General features: G+C 44.9%; 1 protein-coding gene across 3 annotated transcripts in view; it reads right to left on the reverse strand.

The window, feature by feature from the left end:
* The window catches only part of supt20 (SPT20 homolog, SAGA complex component), a 38,581-nt gene extending 23,417 nt beyond the window's left edge, over nucleotides 1-15,164 (reverse strand). For all 3 annotated transcript variants that reach the window (XM_045208239.1, XM_045208240.1, XM_045208238.1), the window contains exons 1-16: nucleotides 15,067-15,164; nucleotides 14,633-14,668; nucleotides 14,361-14,486; nucleotides 13,995-14,121; nucleotides 13,308-13,411; nucleotides 12,670-12,786; nucleotides 9,445-9,498; nucleotides 9,129-9,268; nucleotides 8,471-8,627; nucleotides 7,468-7,524; nucleotides 7,039-7,110; nucleotides 6,542-6,711; nucleotides 6,396-6,428; nucleotides 5,723-5,837; nucleotides 5,270-5,378; nucleotides 4,873-5,079 (exon numbers count right to left, since the gene is read on the reverse strand). In XM_045208239.1, the coding sequence (XP_045064174.1) occupies nucleotides 4,873-5,079; nucleotides 5,270-5,378; nucleotides 5,723-5,837; nucleotides 6,396-6,428; nucleotides 6,542-6,711; nucleotides 7,039-7,110; nucleotides 7,468-7,524; nucleotides 8,471-8,627; nucleotides 9,129-9,268; nucleotides 9,445-9,498; nucleotides 12,670-12,786; nucleotides 13,308-13,411; nucleotides 13,995-14,121; nucleotides 14,361-14,486; nucleotides 14,633-14,668; nucleotides 15,067-15,069 (1,627 nt within the window). In that variant the 5' untranslated portion in view covers nucleotides 15,070-15,164. The remainder of the gene's footprint in view (nucleotides 1-4,872; nucleotides 5,080-5,269; nucleotides 5,379-5,722; nucleotides 5,838-6,395; nucleotides 6,429-6,541; nucleotides 6,712-7,038; nucleotides 7,111-7,467; nucleotides 7,525-8,470; nucleotides 8,628-9,128; nucleotides 9,269-9,444; nucleotides 9,499-12,669; nucleotides 12,787-13,307; nucleotides 13,412-13,994; nucleotides 14,122-14,360; nucleotides 14,487-14,632; nucleotides 14,669-15,066) is intronic.
* Between the last annotated feature and the right edge of the window lie 753 nt (nucleotides 15,165-15,917).

Genomic DNA, 15,917 nt, shown 5'->3' on the forward strand with positions numbered 1-15,917 from the left:
AGAATCTGTCTCCGCACCACGTGCTCTCACCACTGGTGTCCCCCAGGGCTCAGTTTTAGGCCCTCTCCTATTCTCGCTATACACCAAGTCACTTGGCTCTGTCATATCCTCACATGGCCTCTCCTATCATTGCTACGCAGACGACACACAACTCATCTTCTCCTTTCCCCCTTCTGATAACCAGGTGGCGAATCGCATCTCTGCATGTCTGGCAGACATATCAGTGTGGATGACGGATCACCACCTCAAGCTGAACCTCGGCAAGACGGAGCTGCTCTTCCTCCCGGGGAAGGACTGCCCATTCCATGATCTCGCCATCACGATTGACAACTCCGTTGTGTCCTCCTCCCAGAGTGCGAAGAGCCTTGGCGTGACCCTGGATAACACCCTGTCGTTCTACGCTAACATCAAGGCGGTGACCAGATCCTGTAGGTTCATGCTCTACAACATTCGGAGAGTACGACCCTGCCTTACACAGGAAGCGGCACAGGTCCTAATCCAGGCACTTGTCATCTCCCGTCTGGATTACTGCAACTCGCTGTTGGCTGGGCTCCCTGCCTGTGCCATTAAACCCCTACAACTCATCCAGAATGCCGCAGCCCGTCTGGTGTTCAACCTTCCCAAGTTCTCTCACGTTACCCCGCTCCTCCGCACACTCCACTGGCTTCCAGTTGAAGCTCGCATCTGCTACAAGACCATGGTGCTTGCCTACGGAGCTGTGAGGGGAACGGCACCTCCTTACCTTCAGGCTCTGATCAGTCCCTACACCCAAACGAGGGCATTGCGTTCATCCACCTCTGGCCTGCTGGCCCCCCTACCTCTGCGGAAGCACAGTTCCCGCTCAGCCCAGTCAAAACTGTTCGCTGCTCTGGCACCCCAATGGTGGAACAAGCTCCCTCACGACGCCAGGACAGCGGAGTCACTCACCACCTTCCGGAGACACTTGAAACCCCACCTCTTTAAGGACTACCTGGGATAGGATAAAGTAATCCTTCTACCCCCCCCCCAAAAAAATAAAATAAAAATAAACATATTGTAAAGTGGTTATCCCACTGGCTATAAGGTGACTGCACCAATTTGTAAGTCGCTCTGGATAAGAGCGTCTGCTAAATGACGTAAATGTAAATGTAATCCATGACGGCGTAGTGTGTTACTAATGGTTTTCTTTGAGACTGTGGTCCCAGCTCTCTTCAGGTCATTGACCAGGTCCTGCCGTGTAGTTCTGGGCTGATCCCTCACCTTCCTCATGATCATTGATGCCACACGAGGTGAGATCTTGCATGGAGCCCCAGACCGAGGGTGATTGACCGTCATCTTGAACTTCTTCCATTTTCTAATAATTGCGCCAACAGTTGTTGCCTTCTCACCAAGCTGCTTGCCTATTGTCCTGTAGCCCATCCCAGCCTTGTGCAGGTCTACAATTTTATCCCTGATGTCCTTACACAGCTCTCTGGTCTTGGCCATTGTGGAGAGGTTGGAGTTTGTTTGATTGAGTGTGTGGACAGGTGTCTTTTATACAGGTAACAAGTTCAAACAGGTGCAGTTAATACAGGTAATGAGTGGAGAACAGGAGGGCTTCTTAAAGAAAAACGAACAGGTCTGTGAGAGCAGGAATTCTTACTGGTTGGTAGGTGATCAAATACGTATGTCATGCAATAAAATGCAAATTAATTACTTAAAAATGATACAATGTGATTTTCTGGATTTTTGTTTTAGATTCCGTCTCTCACAGTTGAAGTGTACCTATGATAAAACATTACAGACCTCTACATGCTTTGTAAGTAGGAAAACCTTCAAAATCGTCAGTGTATCAAATACTTGTTCTCCCCACTGTATATTATTATTATTATTATATATTTTCCTTGTTTCAGGTCAACATCATAAACAGATTGTAAATATATTTGAATTCCTAAATAATATGCCATTTAGCAGACGCTTTTATCCAAAGCGACTTACAGTCATGTGTGCGTACATTTTTACACGACCCTGGCGTTACAAGCGCCATGCTCTACCAATTGAGCTACAGACGACCACAAACAAATGAAACAATGAAACAAACAGAAAACAAACAGTTAGAATTATAATATATAATAATACCTTCATCCTATTATCCCTTTCAGTTCTCTACTCTTCATTTTTCATTACTGAATTTTTTTCTCTCTAACTAATTTCATGAACATTTTATTATTTTGTATTTTCCTTGCATGCCTTTATTAATTTTTACTGTCGTAAAATTTGTGGCTGTAGTGTGTAAAATACAAAATTCCCCTAACGCTGTATAGAGAGAGGCCTTACAGCTATACAACTAAATTGTTATTTTATACAAGAAAGGGACCAGGGTCCAGTTGACCCATAGATTCATTGAATTTTTATATTGACACTTCTGCAAGAGGAGGGGTATGATATAGTGAAAACGGTCCCATATTGTATAGAAATCTCCATCCTTGTTCCTAAATATAGCACACATTTTCTCTAATGGTAACACTTTAAAAGATCTCACAATACCACTGATTTATTGTTGGTGGCTGGTCTTTTATCCAGTTAAGGAGAAGGCATTTGGGAGTAAAGACCTTGTTATTAATAAGGGGAGTCAGAGCAGAAATGTAATCCTTTCTTCCCAAGGTGTTTGCAAATATCTCTCCAGATCTTAAAAGGTGCTGTTAAGAATCGGGTTATGTTTTACTTCTGTGCTGACTGAGTTTCTGTCACCAGTCATAACACTGATTAATGAGTATGGAGATGTGAAACAGGAGTCATTACTGACCCAATTAGAGCAAGGTTCATCTCTGAGCCAATTAGAGCAAGGTTCATCTCTGACCCAATTAGAGCAAGGTTAATCTCTGAGCCAATTAGAGCAAGGTTCATCTCTGAGCCAATTAGAGCAAGGTTCATCTCTGACCCAATTAGAGCAATGTTCATCTCTGAGCCAATTAGAGCAAGGTTCATCTCTGAGCCAATTAGAGCAAGGTTAATCTCTGAGCCAATTAGAGCAAGGTTAATCTCTGAGCCAATTAGAGCAAGGTTCATCTCTGAGCCAATTAGAGCAAGGTTCATCTCTGAGCCATTCTGTAATTATGTGAACATGACATGCCCAGTTATTAAACAGTACATTAGTTAGCGCCAGGCCTCCTAAATGATATGGTAGCTTCAGTTTACTAACTTTCAACATTGGTCTTTTTCTGTGCCATATAAAGTCAGAGGTATTTCTTGAGTTCATTAAAAGTATTTTTCGTTATAATATAAAATGTGACCATCTGGAGAGGATACAGTCTGGGGAAAACATTAATTTTAATACGATTAATTCTACCCAATAATGGCAGGTCCATCCACCTGTCTAGGTCTTCCTTAACTGCCCTAAGTACAGGTGCAAAGTTGCTGTTTGACAGGTTGTGAAGTTTATTTTTCACACCAAGATAAACAAAAAGATATTCACATTTATTTAGAGCTAAACCTCAAGTCAATAAGAATGGGAATAGAGGTTTCTGGGTTAGAAATGAAGAGCAAAATCCCATCTGCATATAGAGATATAATGTGGGTTTGTGTTCCAATCTTGACACCTGTAAGACTTTCCTGGGTACTAATACCAATGACAGAGGTGACAGTGGGCAGCCCTGGCCTGATTGGCTGACTGTTTGATAGACTGACTGACTGATTGATAGACTGATAGACTGACTGACTGTTTGATAGACTGACTGACTGTTTGATAGACTGATAGACTGATTGACTGTTTGATAGACTGATAGACTGACTGTTTGATAAACTGACTGACTGTTTGATAAACTGACTGACTGTTTGATAAACTGACTGACTGTTTGATAAACTGACTGACTGTTTGATAAACTGACTGACTGTTTGATAGACTGACTGACTGTTTGATAGACTGATAGACTGACTGACTGTTTGATAGACTGATTGACTGTTTGATAGACTGACTGACTGTTTGATAGACTGACTGACTGTTTGATAAACTGATTGACTGTTTGATAAACTGATTGACTGTTTGATAGACTGATTGACTGTTTGATAGACTGATTGACTGTTTGATAGACTGATTGACTGTTTGATAGACTGACTAACTGTTTGATAGAATGATTGACTGTTTGATAGAATGACTGACTGTTTGATAGATTGATTGGCTGTTTGATAGAATGACTGTTTGATAGAATGATTGGCTGTTTGATAGAATGACTGTTTGATAGAATGATTGGCTGTTTGATAGAATGATTGGCTGTTTGATAGAATGACTGTTTGATAGAATGATTGGCTGTTTGATAGAATGACTGGCTGTTTGATAGAATGATTGGCTGTTTGATAGAATGACTGTTTGATAGAATGATTGGCTGTTTGATAGAATGACTGTTTGATAGAATGATTGGCTGTTTGATAGAATGACTGTTTGATAGAATGATTGGCTGTTTGATAGAATGATTGGCTGTTTGATAGAATGATTGGCTGTTTGATAGAATGATTGGCTGTTTGATAGAATGACTGTTTGATAGAATGATTGGCTGTTTGATAGAATGACTGTTTGATAGAATGATTGGCTGTTTGATAGAATGACTGTTTGATAGAATGATTGGCTGTTTGATAGAATGACTGTTTGATAGAATGATTGGCTGTTTGATAGAATGACTGTTTGATAGAATGACTGTTTGATAGAATGACTGTTTGATAGATTGATTGGCTGTTTGATAGAATGACTGTTTGATAGATTGATTGGCTGTTTGATAGAATGACTGTTTGATAGAATGATTGGCTGTTTGATAGAATGACTGTTTGATAGATTGATTGGCTGTTTGATAGAATGACTGTTTGATAGATAGAATGGCTGTTTGATAGAATGACTGTTTGATAGACTGGTTAGGTACTCACTCTGTGTTGACCCCATGGGAGACAGGGCTGCCGGGGACAACAACCCCACCTGTCCTAACTGCCCCCCCAGCTGTAACCCCTGCCCCAGCTCCAGAGAGTGCTTCCTACTCAGACACTGGGGCTTGACTGAGCCGGGGCCTGTTCCTGGGGGGGGCGTAGGACACGTGAGGAGACCACTGGTAGCCTGGGCTGAACTATACAGGTTACCTGGAGAGAGGGATGGAGGAGGGGAGGGAGAGAGGGAGCGGGGTGAGAGAGGGGGAGGTGAGAGGAGGGGGAGAAAATAGGAGTTAGCACCAATCAGATGTGCGATGGGGAGTGAACAACTAAAGAACCACAATTTTCTGGAATGAGATGCAGCCCCAGACCTCCAGGCTGGTTAGAGAGGGGGGGTTACCTGAGGAGCTGCTGCCCGACCCGGAGGGTAGTTTGATGGGGGGAGGCCGGTGCTTCACCCCCTTCCCCAACACGCCTGACGACTGAACCAGGGCTGATAGACCATCCGCCTGGGGACACATAACGGGCATGAGGTCAACAACAACAACAACAACAAGCTCTGTCTGTCTGTTGGGTGAGAGCTGGTTCTGTAGTGTGTGTGTGTTATGGTGTGTGTATCTCTGTCTGTCTGTTGGGTGAGAGCTGGTTCTGTAGTGTGTGTGTGTGTGTGTGTTATAGTGTGTGTATCTCTGTCTGTCTGTTGGGTGAGAGCTGGTTCTGTAGTGTGTGTGTGTGTTATGGTGTGTGTATCTCTGTCTGTCTGTTGGGTGAGTGGTCTTAGTGTGTGTGTATCTCTGTCTGTCTGTTGGGTGAGAGCTGGTTCTGTAGTGTGTGTGTGTTATAGTGTGTGTACCTCTGTCTGTCTGTTGGGTGAGAGCTGGTTCTGTCCCACGAATCCCGAGTTATGAGACATCTTCACCTGGCACTTCACGTCCGACTCATACACACCTTTATACTGAGACAGGAACCTAGGAAAAGCAATACGTTTTGTCAACACCCTACAACACAGTCAACACCCTACAACACAGTCAACAACCTACAGCACAGTCAACAACCTACAGCACAGTCAACAACCCTACAACACAGTCAACAACCTACAACACAGTCAACACCCTACAACACAGTCAACACCCTACAACACAGTCAACACCCTACAACACAGTCAACAATATGACTGGACAGATACTGATCCCAATAACTTATTGAATAAGTGCATATTGAATGTTAAATGTGTTACCTTTTAGGTATTTTAACTGTCTGTAATGTGTCATTATTAAATGTTTGTAATGTCTACCACTGTCTTTCAATGTAAACTGTAAAGTATTTTGTCTGTAATTTATTTTTAGTTCTGTGTCGGACCCCAGGAAGACTAGCTGTTTCCATGGCGTCAGCTAATTGGGATCCTAATAAAATCAACACAGTAACACCCTACAACACAGTCAACACCCTACAACACAGTCAACACCCTACAACACAGAACATATGTTCAGAAAGGACAAGCACACAGTCCCAGTTAGTCCACTTACCGATCAGCATCTATCTTCGATCCTATTAGGAAACTGGTGGGAAAAGAGAAGAGGAATCCAAGTCAAAATAATTCTGTTTCTAGAACGTTCCATTATACTGTCCTCTGCCGCGTTGCACCCCCCCACCCCGCTCCCACTGTCCTTACGATGGGTGTATGAGGTGTAGATCGCTGCTGTCCTCCTCAGTTTTGGGTTCTTTGGCGCAGTAGATCTTTCCGTAGACCAGAGGGTCTCCCACCGACTGGAAGATGGACACTTTGGTCCTCTGGGCTTTGCCCCCAACCTCACACTCAAACGTATAGTCATCTATCACTTCCTGTTATGGGGAAGAGAACAGGTGTGACACCAGGAAGTTAAAAGAGACACCTTGGTCCTCTGGGCCTGGCCCCCCCACCTCACACTCAAACATATAGTAATCTATCACTTCCTGATAGGGTGAGACACCAGGAAGTGAGAAGAGAAACCTTGGTCCTCTGGGACAAATTTTGATCTAAGCTGGCAGGAAATGCACAGATCTTCTGTGCTAAAAGGGTATTTCTAGCAGCTTGCTGTGAGCTTTGAGATGACGTCAGTGTTTAGTTAGTTAGTGGCTCTGTAACAGGGGAAGATAAAGAGTGTGACACCAGGAAGCTACAAGTCTTACCTCTGCAGGCCAGACAGTGGGCTGAGATTCCTCCAGCTTCACTGACCTCTCCACCACAGCATATTTATCCACCTGGAAATACAGAGAGTCTGTGTCTGAAGACTAAACTATCCATATCAGGGTTGGTCGAAATTCCAATTGAAGTCAGTCCATTCAATAAGTAAACTGAAATTCCAATTCAATAATTTAAAAAAAGGGAATCTATTTTCTATGACTTCTCAATAAAACTGAAAAAGAAGAAGGTATTTATGTCAAAAGTTTTTCCATTTGGGGATTTTAAATTCAAATCACTTCCTGAATTGACTGACTTCAATTGGCATTGAGTCCAAACCCTGGTCCATATCTCAGAGTACCAGTCACTGACTGACAACGGCCGCTTCATGACAGACAGGTAAGGGGTGTTTGAGAAGGAGAGAGAGAGTGACTTACATCAATCTCCTTGGGGACAGTGAGCTGGCAGATGCTCTGCTTCCACATGTCCACACACTGAGGAAGGGAGAGAAGAGTGGACAGAGATCAGTCTGAACAAATGTGTGTTAGCATGGTCTCTCTAGAGGTGTTAGCATGGTCTATCTAAAGGTGTTAGCATGGTCTATCTAGGAGGTGTTAGCATGGTCTATCTAGGAGGTGTTAGCATGGTCTATCTAGGAGGTGTTAGCATGGTCTATCTAAAGGTGTTAGCATGGTCTATCTAGAGGTGTTAGCATGGCCTATCTAGAGGTGTTAGCATGGTCTATCTAGAGGTGTTAGCATGGTCTATCTAGAGGTGTTAGCATGGTCTATCTAGAGGTGTTAGCATGGTCTATCTAGAGGTGTTAGCATGGTCTATCTAGAGGTGTTAGCATGGTCTATCTAGGAGGTGTTAGCATGGTCTATCTAGGAGGTGTTAGCATGGTCTATCTAGGAGGTGTTAGCATGGTCTATCTAGAGGTGTTAGCATGGTCTATCTAGGAGGTGTTAGCATGGTCTATCTAGAGGTGTTAGCATGGTCTATCTAGAGGTGTTAGCATGGTCTATCTAGAGGTGTTAGCATGGTCTATCTAGAGGTGTTAGCATGGTCTATCTAGAGGTGTTAGCATGGTCTATCTAGAGGTGTTAGCATGGTCTATCTAGAGGTGTTAGCATGGTCTACCTAGAGGTGTTAGCATGGTCTAGCTAGAGGTGTTAGCATGGTCTATCTAGGAGGTGTTAGCATGGTCTATCTAGAGGTGTTAGCATGGTCTATCTAGAGGTGTTAGCATGTTCTATCTAGAGGTGTTAGCATGGTCTATCTAGAGGTGTTAGCATGGTCTATCTAGAGGTGTTAGCATGTTAGCATGGTCTACCTAGAGGTGTTAGCATGGTCTACCTAGAGGTGTTAGCATGGTCTATCTGGAGGTGTTAGCATGGTCTATCTAGAGGTGTTAGTATGCAGAGAGTAAGGTGATCTCACGTTTCCGGCCTTGGAGATCTTAAGATCTATCGAGGGGGCAGGCTTCCTCTCCTTCCTCCTCTGCAGGTAGTCATAGAGACGCAGCTGGGGGGGCACGGGCAGGTAAGACAGCTCCTGCTGACGGTTCAACGCCGCCCGAGAGTGACGTTTAAAACAACTACGGAGAGAGGAGAAACAGGTTAGTGTGGCTCTGGTAGAACAGCTGGAGATCAGGGAAGCAGAATAGTGTGTGTGTGTGTGTGTGTGTGTGTGTGTGTGTGTGTGTGTGTGTGTTTGCAGGTGACTGTGTATGTCAGTGTGTGTGTGTGTGTGTGTGTGTTTGCAGGTGACTGTGTATGTCAGGTGTGTGTGTGTCGATGTGTGTGTGTTTGCAGGTGACTGTGTGTGTCGATGTGTGTGTGTGTGTGTTTGCAGGTGACTGTGTATGTCAGTGTGTGTGTGTGTGTGTCGATGTGTGTGTGTTTGCAGGTGACTGTGTATGTCATGTGTGTGTGTGTGTGTGTGTGTTTGCAGGTGACTGTGTATGTGAGTGTGTGTTGTGTGTGTGTGTGTGCCTGCGTCTCTGCGTGTGTGCGTGTCTGTGTGTTTGTAGGTCTCTGTGTGTGTGTCTGCGTCTCTGCGAGCATGCGTGTGTGTGTGTGTGTCTCTCTGTGTGTACCGTTTCATAGAGTGAGTGTTCATCTTCTGCTTGTTGTAGAGCAGGCGGTTGGCTGTACAGGTGACAGAGACAGATGGATCCAGACACAGAGGATCAGCTGTGGCCAGCAGTAACTGGCTCTCCAACTGGAACTTGTCATCCTGGAGGGGGGAGAACAGAGGAGAGGAGGGAGAGAGAAGGGGATAAATGAAGAGGGTAGAGGCAGGAGGTGATAAAGGAGGAGAATGCAAGAAGGGAAGGAGAAAGGAGGACAGGAGAAAAGAGAACAGTATTCTATACTTCTTGTTGGTGTGTTCAGGTTTCATTGGTAACTCACCTGAGTCCATTTGTGGTGGTCACTGGTCATGGCATGGACGTCACAGATCAGTGTCTGGGGAGGTCAAAGGTCAGAATTTAGTATCAACGTTCCAATACGTAACGATCGAAGGCTATTTTGAAATAAAATGTCTGCACGTCATTCTGATAGCATATCACCACCACTTTTGTCCACTCTAACATAGAAACCAACTGCTCTATCTCTTGTATTTCTATGGTTCTAGAAAGCAGTGCTAGTTCCTACCTGCATGGTGTCTGCTCTATCTATTTGTATGGTTCTCAAATAAAATCTAATTGTATTTGTCACATGCGCTGAATACAACAGGTGTACACCTTACAGTGAAATGCTTACTTACAAGCCCTTAACCAACAATACAGTTTTAAGACAAATATGTGTTAAGTAAAAAATAGATAACTAAAAATAATAAAAAATAAGCAAATAATTAAAGAGCAGCAGTAAAATAAAATAACAGTAGGGAGGCTATATACAGGGGGGTACCGGTGCAGAGTAGAGTTAAAGTGACTATGCATAGATAATAAACAGAGTAGCAGCAGCGTAAAAGAGGAGGGGGTGGGGGGGACAATGCAAATAGTCCGGGTAGCCATGATTAGCTGTACAGGAGTCTTATGGCTTGGGGGTAGAAGCTGTTGAGAAGCCTTTTGGACCTAGACTTGGCGCTCCGGTACCGCTTGCCGTTCGGTAGCAGAGAGAACAGTCTATGACTAGGGTGACTGGAGAATTTTTAGGGCCTTCCTCTGAAACCGCCTGGTATAGAGGTCCTGGATGGCAGGAAGCTTGGCACCAGTGATATACTGGGCCGTACGCACTACCCTCTGGGAGAGGTTGTTGTCCTGGCACCACACGGCCAGGTCTCTGACCTCCTCCCTATAGGCTGTCTCATCGTTGTTGGTGATCAGGCCCACCACTGTTGTGTCGTCGGAAAACATAATGATGGTGTTGGAGTCGTGCCTGACCATGCAGTCATGGGTGAACAGGGAGTACAGGAGGGGACTGAGCACGCACCCCTGAGGGGCCCCGTGTTGAGGATCAGCGTGGCGGATGTGTTGTTACCTACCCTTACCACCTGGGGGCGGCCCATCAGGAAGTCCAGGATCCAGTTTCAGATGGAGGTGTTTAGTCCCAGGGTCCTTAGCATAGTGATGAGCTTTGAGGGCACTATGGTGTTGAACGCTGAGCTATAGTCAATGAATAGCATTCTCACATAGGTGTTCCTCTTGTCCAGGTGGGAAAGGGCAGTGTGGCGTGCAATAGAGATTACATCATCTGTGGATCTGTTGGGGCGGTATGCAAATTGGAGTGGGTCTAGGGTTTCTGGGATAATGGTGTTGATGTGAGCCATGACCAGCCTTTCAAAGCACTTCATGGCTACAGACGTGAGTGCTACGGGTCAGTAGTCATTTAGGCAGGTTATCTTAGTGTTCTTGGGCACAGGGAATATGGTGGTCTGCTTGAAACTTGTTGGTATTACAGACTCAGTCAGGGACATGTTGAAAATGTCAGTGAAGACACTTGCCAGTTGGTCAGTGCATGCTCGGAGTACACGCCCTGGTAATCTGTCTGGCCCTGCGGCCTTGTGAATGTTGACCTGCTTTAAAGTCTTACTCACATCGGCTACGGAGAGCGTGATCACACAGTCATCCGGAACAGCTGATGCTCTCATGCATGCTTCAGTGTTGCTTGCCTCGAAGCGAGCATAGAAGTGATTTAGCTTGTCTGGTAGGCTTGTGTCACTTGGCAGCTCGCGGCTGTGCTTCCCTTTGTAGTCTGTAATAGTTTGCAAGCCCTGCCACATCCGATGAGCGTCAGAGCCGGTGTAGTACGATTCAATTTTAGTCCTGTATTGACTCTTTGCCTGTTTGATGGTTCGTCAGAGGGCATAGCGGGATTTCTTATAAGCGTCCGGGTTAAGAGTCCCGCTCCTTGAAAGCGGCAGCTCTACCCTTTAGCTCAGTGCGGATGTTGCCTGTAATCCATGGCTTCTGGTTGGGGTATGTACGTACGGTCACTGTGGGGATGACATCATCGATGCACTTATTGATGAAGCCAGTGACTGATGTGGTGTACTCCTCAATGCTATCTGAAGAATCCCGGAACATGTTCCAGTCTGTGCTAGCAAAACAGTCCTGTAGCTTAGCATCTGCTTCATCTCACCACTTCCTTATTAACCGAGTCACGGGTGCTTCCTGCTTTAGTTTTTGATTATAAGCAGGAATCAGGAGGATAGAGTTATGGTCAGATTTGCCAAATGGAGGGCGAGGGAGAGCTTTGTACGCGTCTCTGTGTGTGGAGTAAAGCTGGTCTAGAATTGTTTTTCCTCTGGTTGCACATTTAACATGCTGGTAGAAATTAGGTAGAACGGATTTAAGTTTCCCTGCATTAAAGTACCCGGCCACTAGGAGCGCTGCCTCTGGATGAGCGTTTCCTGTTCACTTATGGCCTTATTCAGCTCATTGAGTGCAATCTTAGTGCCAGCATCGGTTTGTGGTGATAAATAGACAGCTACAAAAAATATAGATGAAAACTCTCTTGGTAAATAGTGTGGTCTACAGCTTATCATGAGATACACTACCTCAGGCGAGCAAAACATCGAGACTTCCTTAGTATTAGATTTCATGCACCAGCTGTTGTTTACAAATATACACAGACCGCCTCCCCTTGTCTTACCGGAGTCAGCCATTCTATCCTGCCGATGTAGCGTATATCCCGCCAGCTGTATGTTATCCATGTCGTTGTTCAGCACGACTTGGTGAAACATAAGATATTACAGTTTTTAATGTCCCGTTGGTAGGATAACCGTAATCTTAGGTCGTCCAATTTATTTTCAAATGATTGAACGTTGGCTAATAGGATTGATGGAAGAGGCAGTTTACTCGCTCGCCGTCGGATCCTTACAAGGCACCCCGACCTACGTCCACGATATCTCTGTCTCTTTCTCATGCGAATGACTGGGATTTGGGCCTTGTCGGGTGTCTGTAGAATATCCTTCGCGTCCGACCAGTTGAAGAAAAAATCTTCGTCCAGTACGAGGTGAGTAAATGCTGTCCTGATATCCAGAAGCTCTTTTTGGTTATAAGAGACGGTGGCAGAAACATTATGAACAGAATAAATTACAAATAAAGGCGAAAAAACACACATAATAGTACAATTGGTTAGAGAGCTGTAAAGCGGCAGCCATCTCCTCTAGAAAGCAGTGCTAGTTCCTACCTGCATGGTGGGCCGTAGCAGGACGTGTCTGCTCTGGAAGGAGGGCATCTTAGTGTTGCCAGACTGTCTGTAGTCTCTGACCTCTGCTACCACACAGCCACAGTGGAAGATGTTCACCTGGACAAGGAGACAGAGAGACAGGGAGTTAGAGAGGGACAAGGAGACAGGGAGTTAGAGAGGGACAAGGAGGCAGAGAGACAGGGAGTCAGAGAGGGACAAGGAGAAAGAGAGGGACAAGGAGTCAGAGAGGGACAAGGAGGCAGAGAGGGACAAGGAGGCAGAGAGGGACAAGGAGTCAGAGAGGGACAAGGAGTCAGAGAGGGACAAGGAGGCAGAGAGGGACAAGGAGAAAGAGAGGGACAAGGAGAAAGAGAGGGACAAGGAGGAAGAGAGGGACAAGGAGGCAGAGAGGGACAAGGAGGCAGAGAGGGACAAGGAGAAAGAGAGGGACAAGGAGAAAGAGAGGGACAAGGAGGCAGAGAGGGACAAGGAGGCAGAGAGGGACAAGGAGAAAGAGAGGGACAAGGAGGCAGAGAGGGACAAGGAGGCCGAGAGGGACAAGGAGAAAGAGAGGGACAAGGAGAAAGAGAGGGACAAGGAGGCAGAGAGACAGAGGGAACACACAAACACACACACACCTGGGACTTCTCCAAGAGATCCACCAGGATAGGAGGAAGCTCCTCAGCATCCAGGTACTCCAACAGCTGTCCTTCCTCATACGGCAGACGGATCGTCTCAGAGTCTACAGAGAGAGGGGGGAGAGAGAAAGAGGCATTGTCATCATTACGCAGTTGAATAGTCTATCAAACAAAGCCATATTGTTACTACTACAGTTCTGTAGAAAATAAACACTTACTACTACAGTTCTGTAGAAAATAAACACTTACTACTACAGTTCTGTAGAAAATAAACACTTACCACTACAGCTCTGTAGAAAATAAACACTTACTACTACAGTTCTGTAGAAAATAAACACTTACTACTACAGCTCTGTAGAAAATAAACACTTACTACTACAGTTCTGTAGAAAATAAACACTTACTACTACAGTTCTGTAGAAAATAAACACTTACTACTACAGCTCTGTAGAAAACGGTCCACTAGACTAACAGAACCATACTAGATACAGTACTACAATACTAGCTACATAGCAGTGATATATGCAGGACAGCGTTTACCTTGGACCTCTTGGGGTTTTTAAGCCGAGTATCTTTACTAAATGTTGCATGACAAATATCTTAATTGTGAATGTTTGATAAATTGATAAGACTGATTAAATCGATAGGGTGATAGATAAAAGTGATTGATTGACAGCGGTCTCTCACCAGATCCATTCTTGCCGCGGAGCATGAGGGAGTATCCCTGGTTGCCGGGGTAGAGGTTGACAACCAGACACGACACTGACTCCTGACACATCAGCTTCTCCAGCAGGTTCACATTCCTACGCAGCTTCTACACATAACAAGAAATCAATAAACAATCAATCGTACGAGCTTATCAATAATGATTAATTCACATTCCTACGCTGCTTCTGAAGTGAACTTGTCCAATAAGAACCCTGGCTTTCGTTTTCTGTTACAAAACATTTTGCTACGGTGTGCCCTAATGAACATAAGCTACAGGTCAATGGGTCCAATGATTAGGTATGTCAAATGCTTTCTATACAACCTACTCAGACTTCTATTGGTTACCTTGAGCTCTGGTTCCTTCTCACACTCTTCGATGTAGAGCTCGTATAGTTTCTGGTATAAACTCTTCCTCCCTCCGGATGAGGCTCTCCTCTTGGCTGGCCGTTGACGAGCACTTTCAACAATGTACTGAAGAAGAGGAAATACATCAACGTCAGAGCTATATGCATGAACACCTACAGATACACACACACACACAAGCATACACACATAGACAAACAGACACACACACTTGAATCACCTTGTTCGTGTAGAAGAAATATAAAAAGTCTTACCTCAGCCCTATCCAATGCATATTCCAAAACTTGTTGCTGCAAAAAGAACATTTGGCATCCATTACTGTAGTCTTTGTCACTAGGCTTTATTGGGCAATGGAGAAATTATTTATACTACTGATCAAAACAGCTTTATAATGTCTTTCCTACTACTGTAATTTGCCCGTGGTCACACACTTCACAATGGAAACAGAACAGTCAACACATGCACACAGATATAGGGTGGGCAAGATCCACCCTATCCGCACACAGAGAGATCAGAGATGAATGGATAGATGGATGGGTAGATGGCTGATAGAGGGATGGATAGACAGATAGATAGAAGGATAGAGGGATAGATAGAGTGGTAGATAGTCGGATAAAGGGATGCATGGACGGATAGACAGAGGGATAGAGGGATAGGTGGATAGAGGGTTGGCGGGAGGGATGCTTACCATTGTGGTCTGCCACCGGTAGCTGGGTGAGTGATGGTCAGCTGCAGACGTAGCTGTCCTTAGCCCCACACCGTTACCTCCATACAGCGACCATTCAAACCCTGCACACACACGGCCCGGGTCAAACCTAGTCTACACACAGTCAACAAGGCACCGACCGTTTGAGCGGGTTGGTTAGCAATACTGGCCAGGTAAGTGCTAGCTAGCGGTTTGGTTAGCAATACTGGCCAGGTAAGTGCTAGCTAGCGGGTTGGTTAACAATACTGGCCAGGTAAGTGCTAGCTAGCGGCTTGGTTAGCAATACTGGCCAGGTAACGGGCAATACTGGTCAGGTAAGTGCTAGCTAGCGGGTTGGTTAGCAATACTGCCCAGGTAAGTGCTAGCTAGTGGGTTGGTTAACAATACTGGCCAGGTAAGCGCTAGCTAGCGGGTTGGTTAGCAATACTGCCCAGGTAAGTGCTAGATAGCTAACTGCTAAGTAATATATACTTTTGATCGTATGGCGATTTCGCAAATAATCAACAAATGATGCACAATATATATGGCTGTACAATATCACCCAGTTTCTATCCATACACTTTGATGGAACAGCGTTGTTTTCAATTAAACCCAGTTAACTTGATGCTAGCGTTATGCTCACAGGCAAGCGATTGGTTCACATCAACAAGCTCGCTTGCTGGCTAGCTAGCAGGCTAACGTTAGCATCGCTAGCTTGCTTCTTGGGAATCTGCCAAAGTTAGCTATCAATACAACAGCTGAGACACAAACGCATAAAGCAGCTTCAATCTTAAACATTAGGATGGACTTGCCTTATGATTTGCATTATTATAGATCGTAACTCCAATGCAAGA

This window comes from Coregonus clupeaformis, chromosome 27 (assembly GCF_020615455.1).
Source record: "Coregonus clupeaformis isolate EN_2021a chromosome 27, ASM2061545v1, whole genome shotgun sequence".
Classification (NCBI taxonomy): Eukaryota; Metazoa; Chordata; class Actinopteri; order Salmoniformes; family Salmonidae; genus Coregonus; species Coregonus clupeaformis.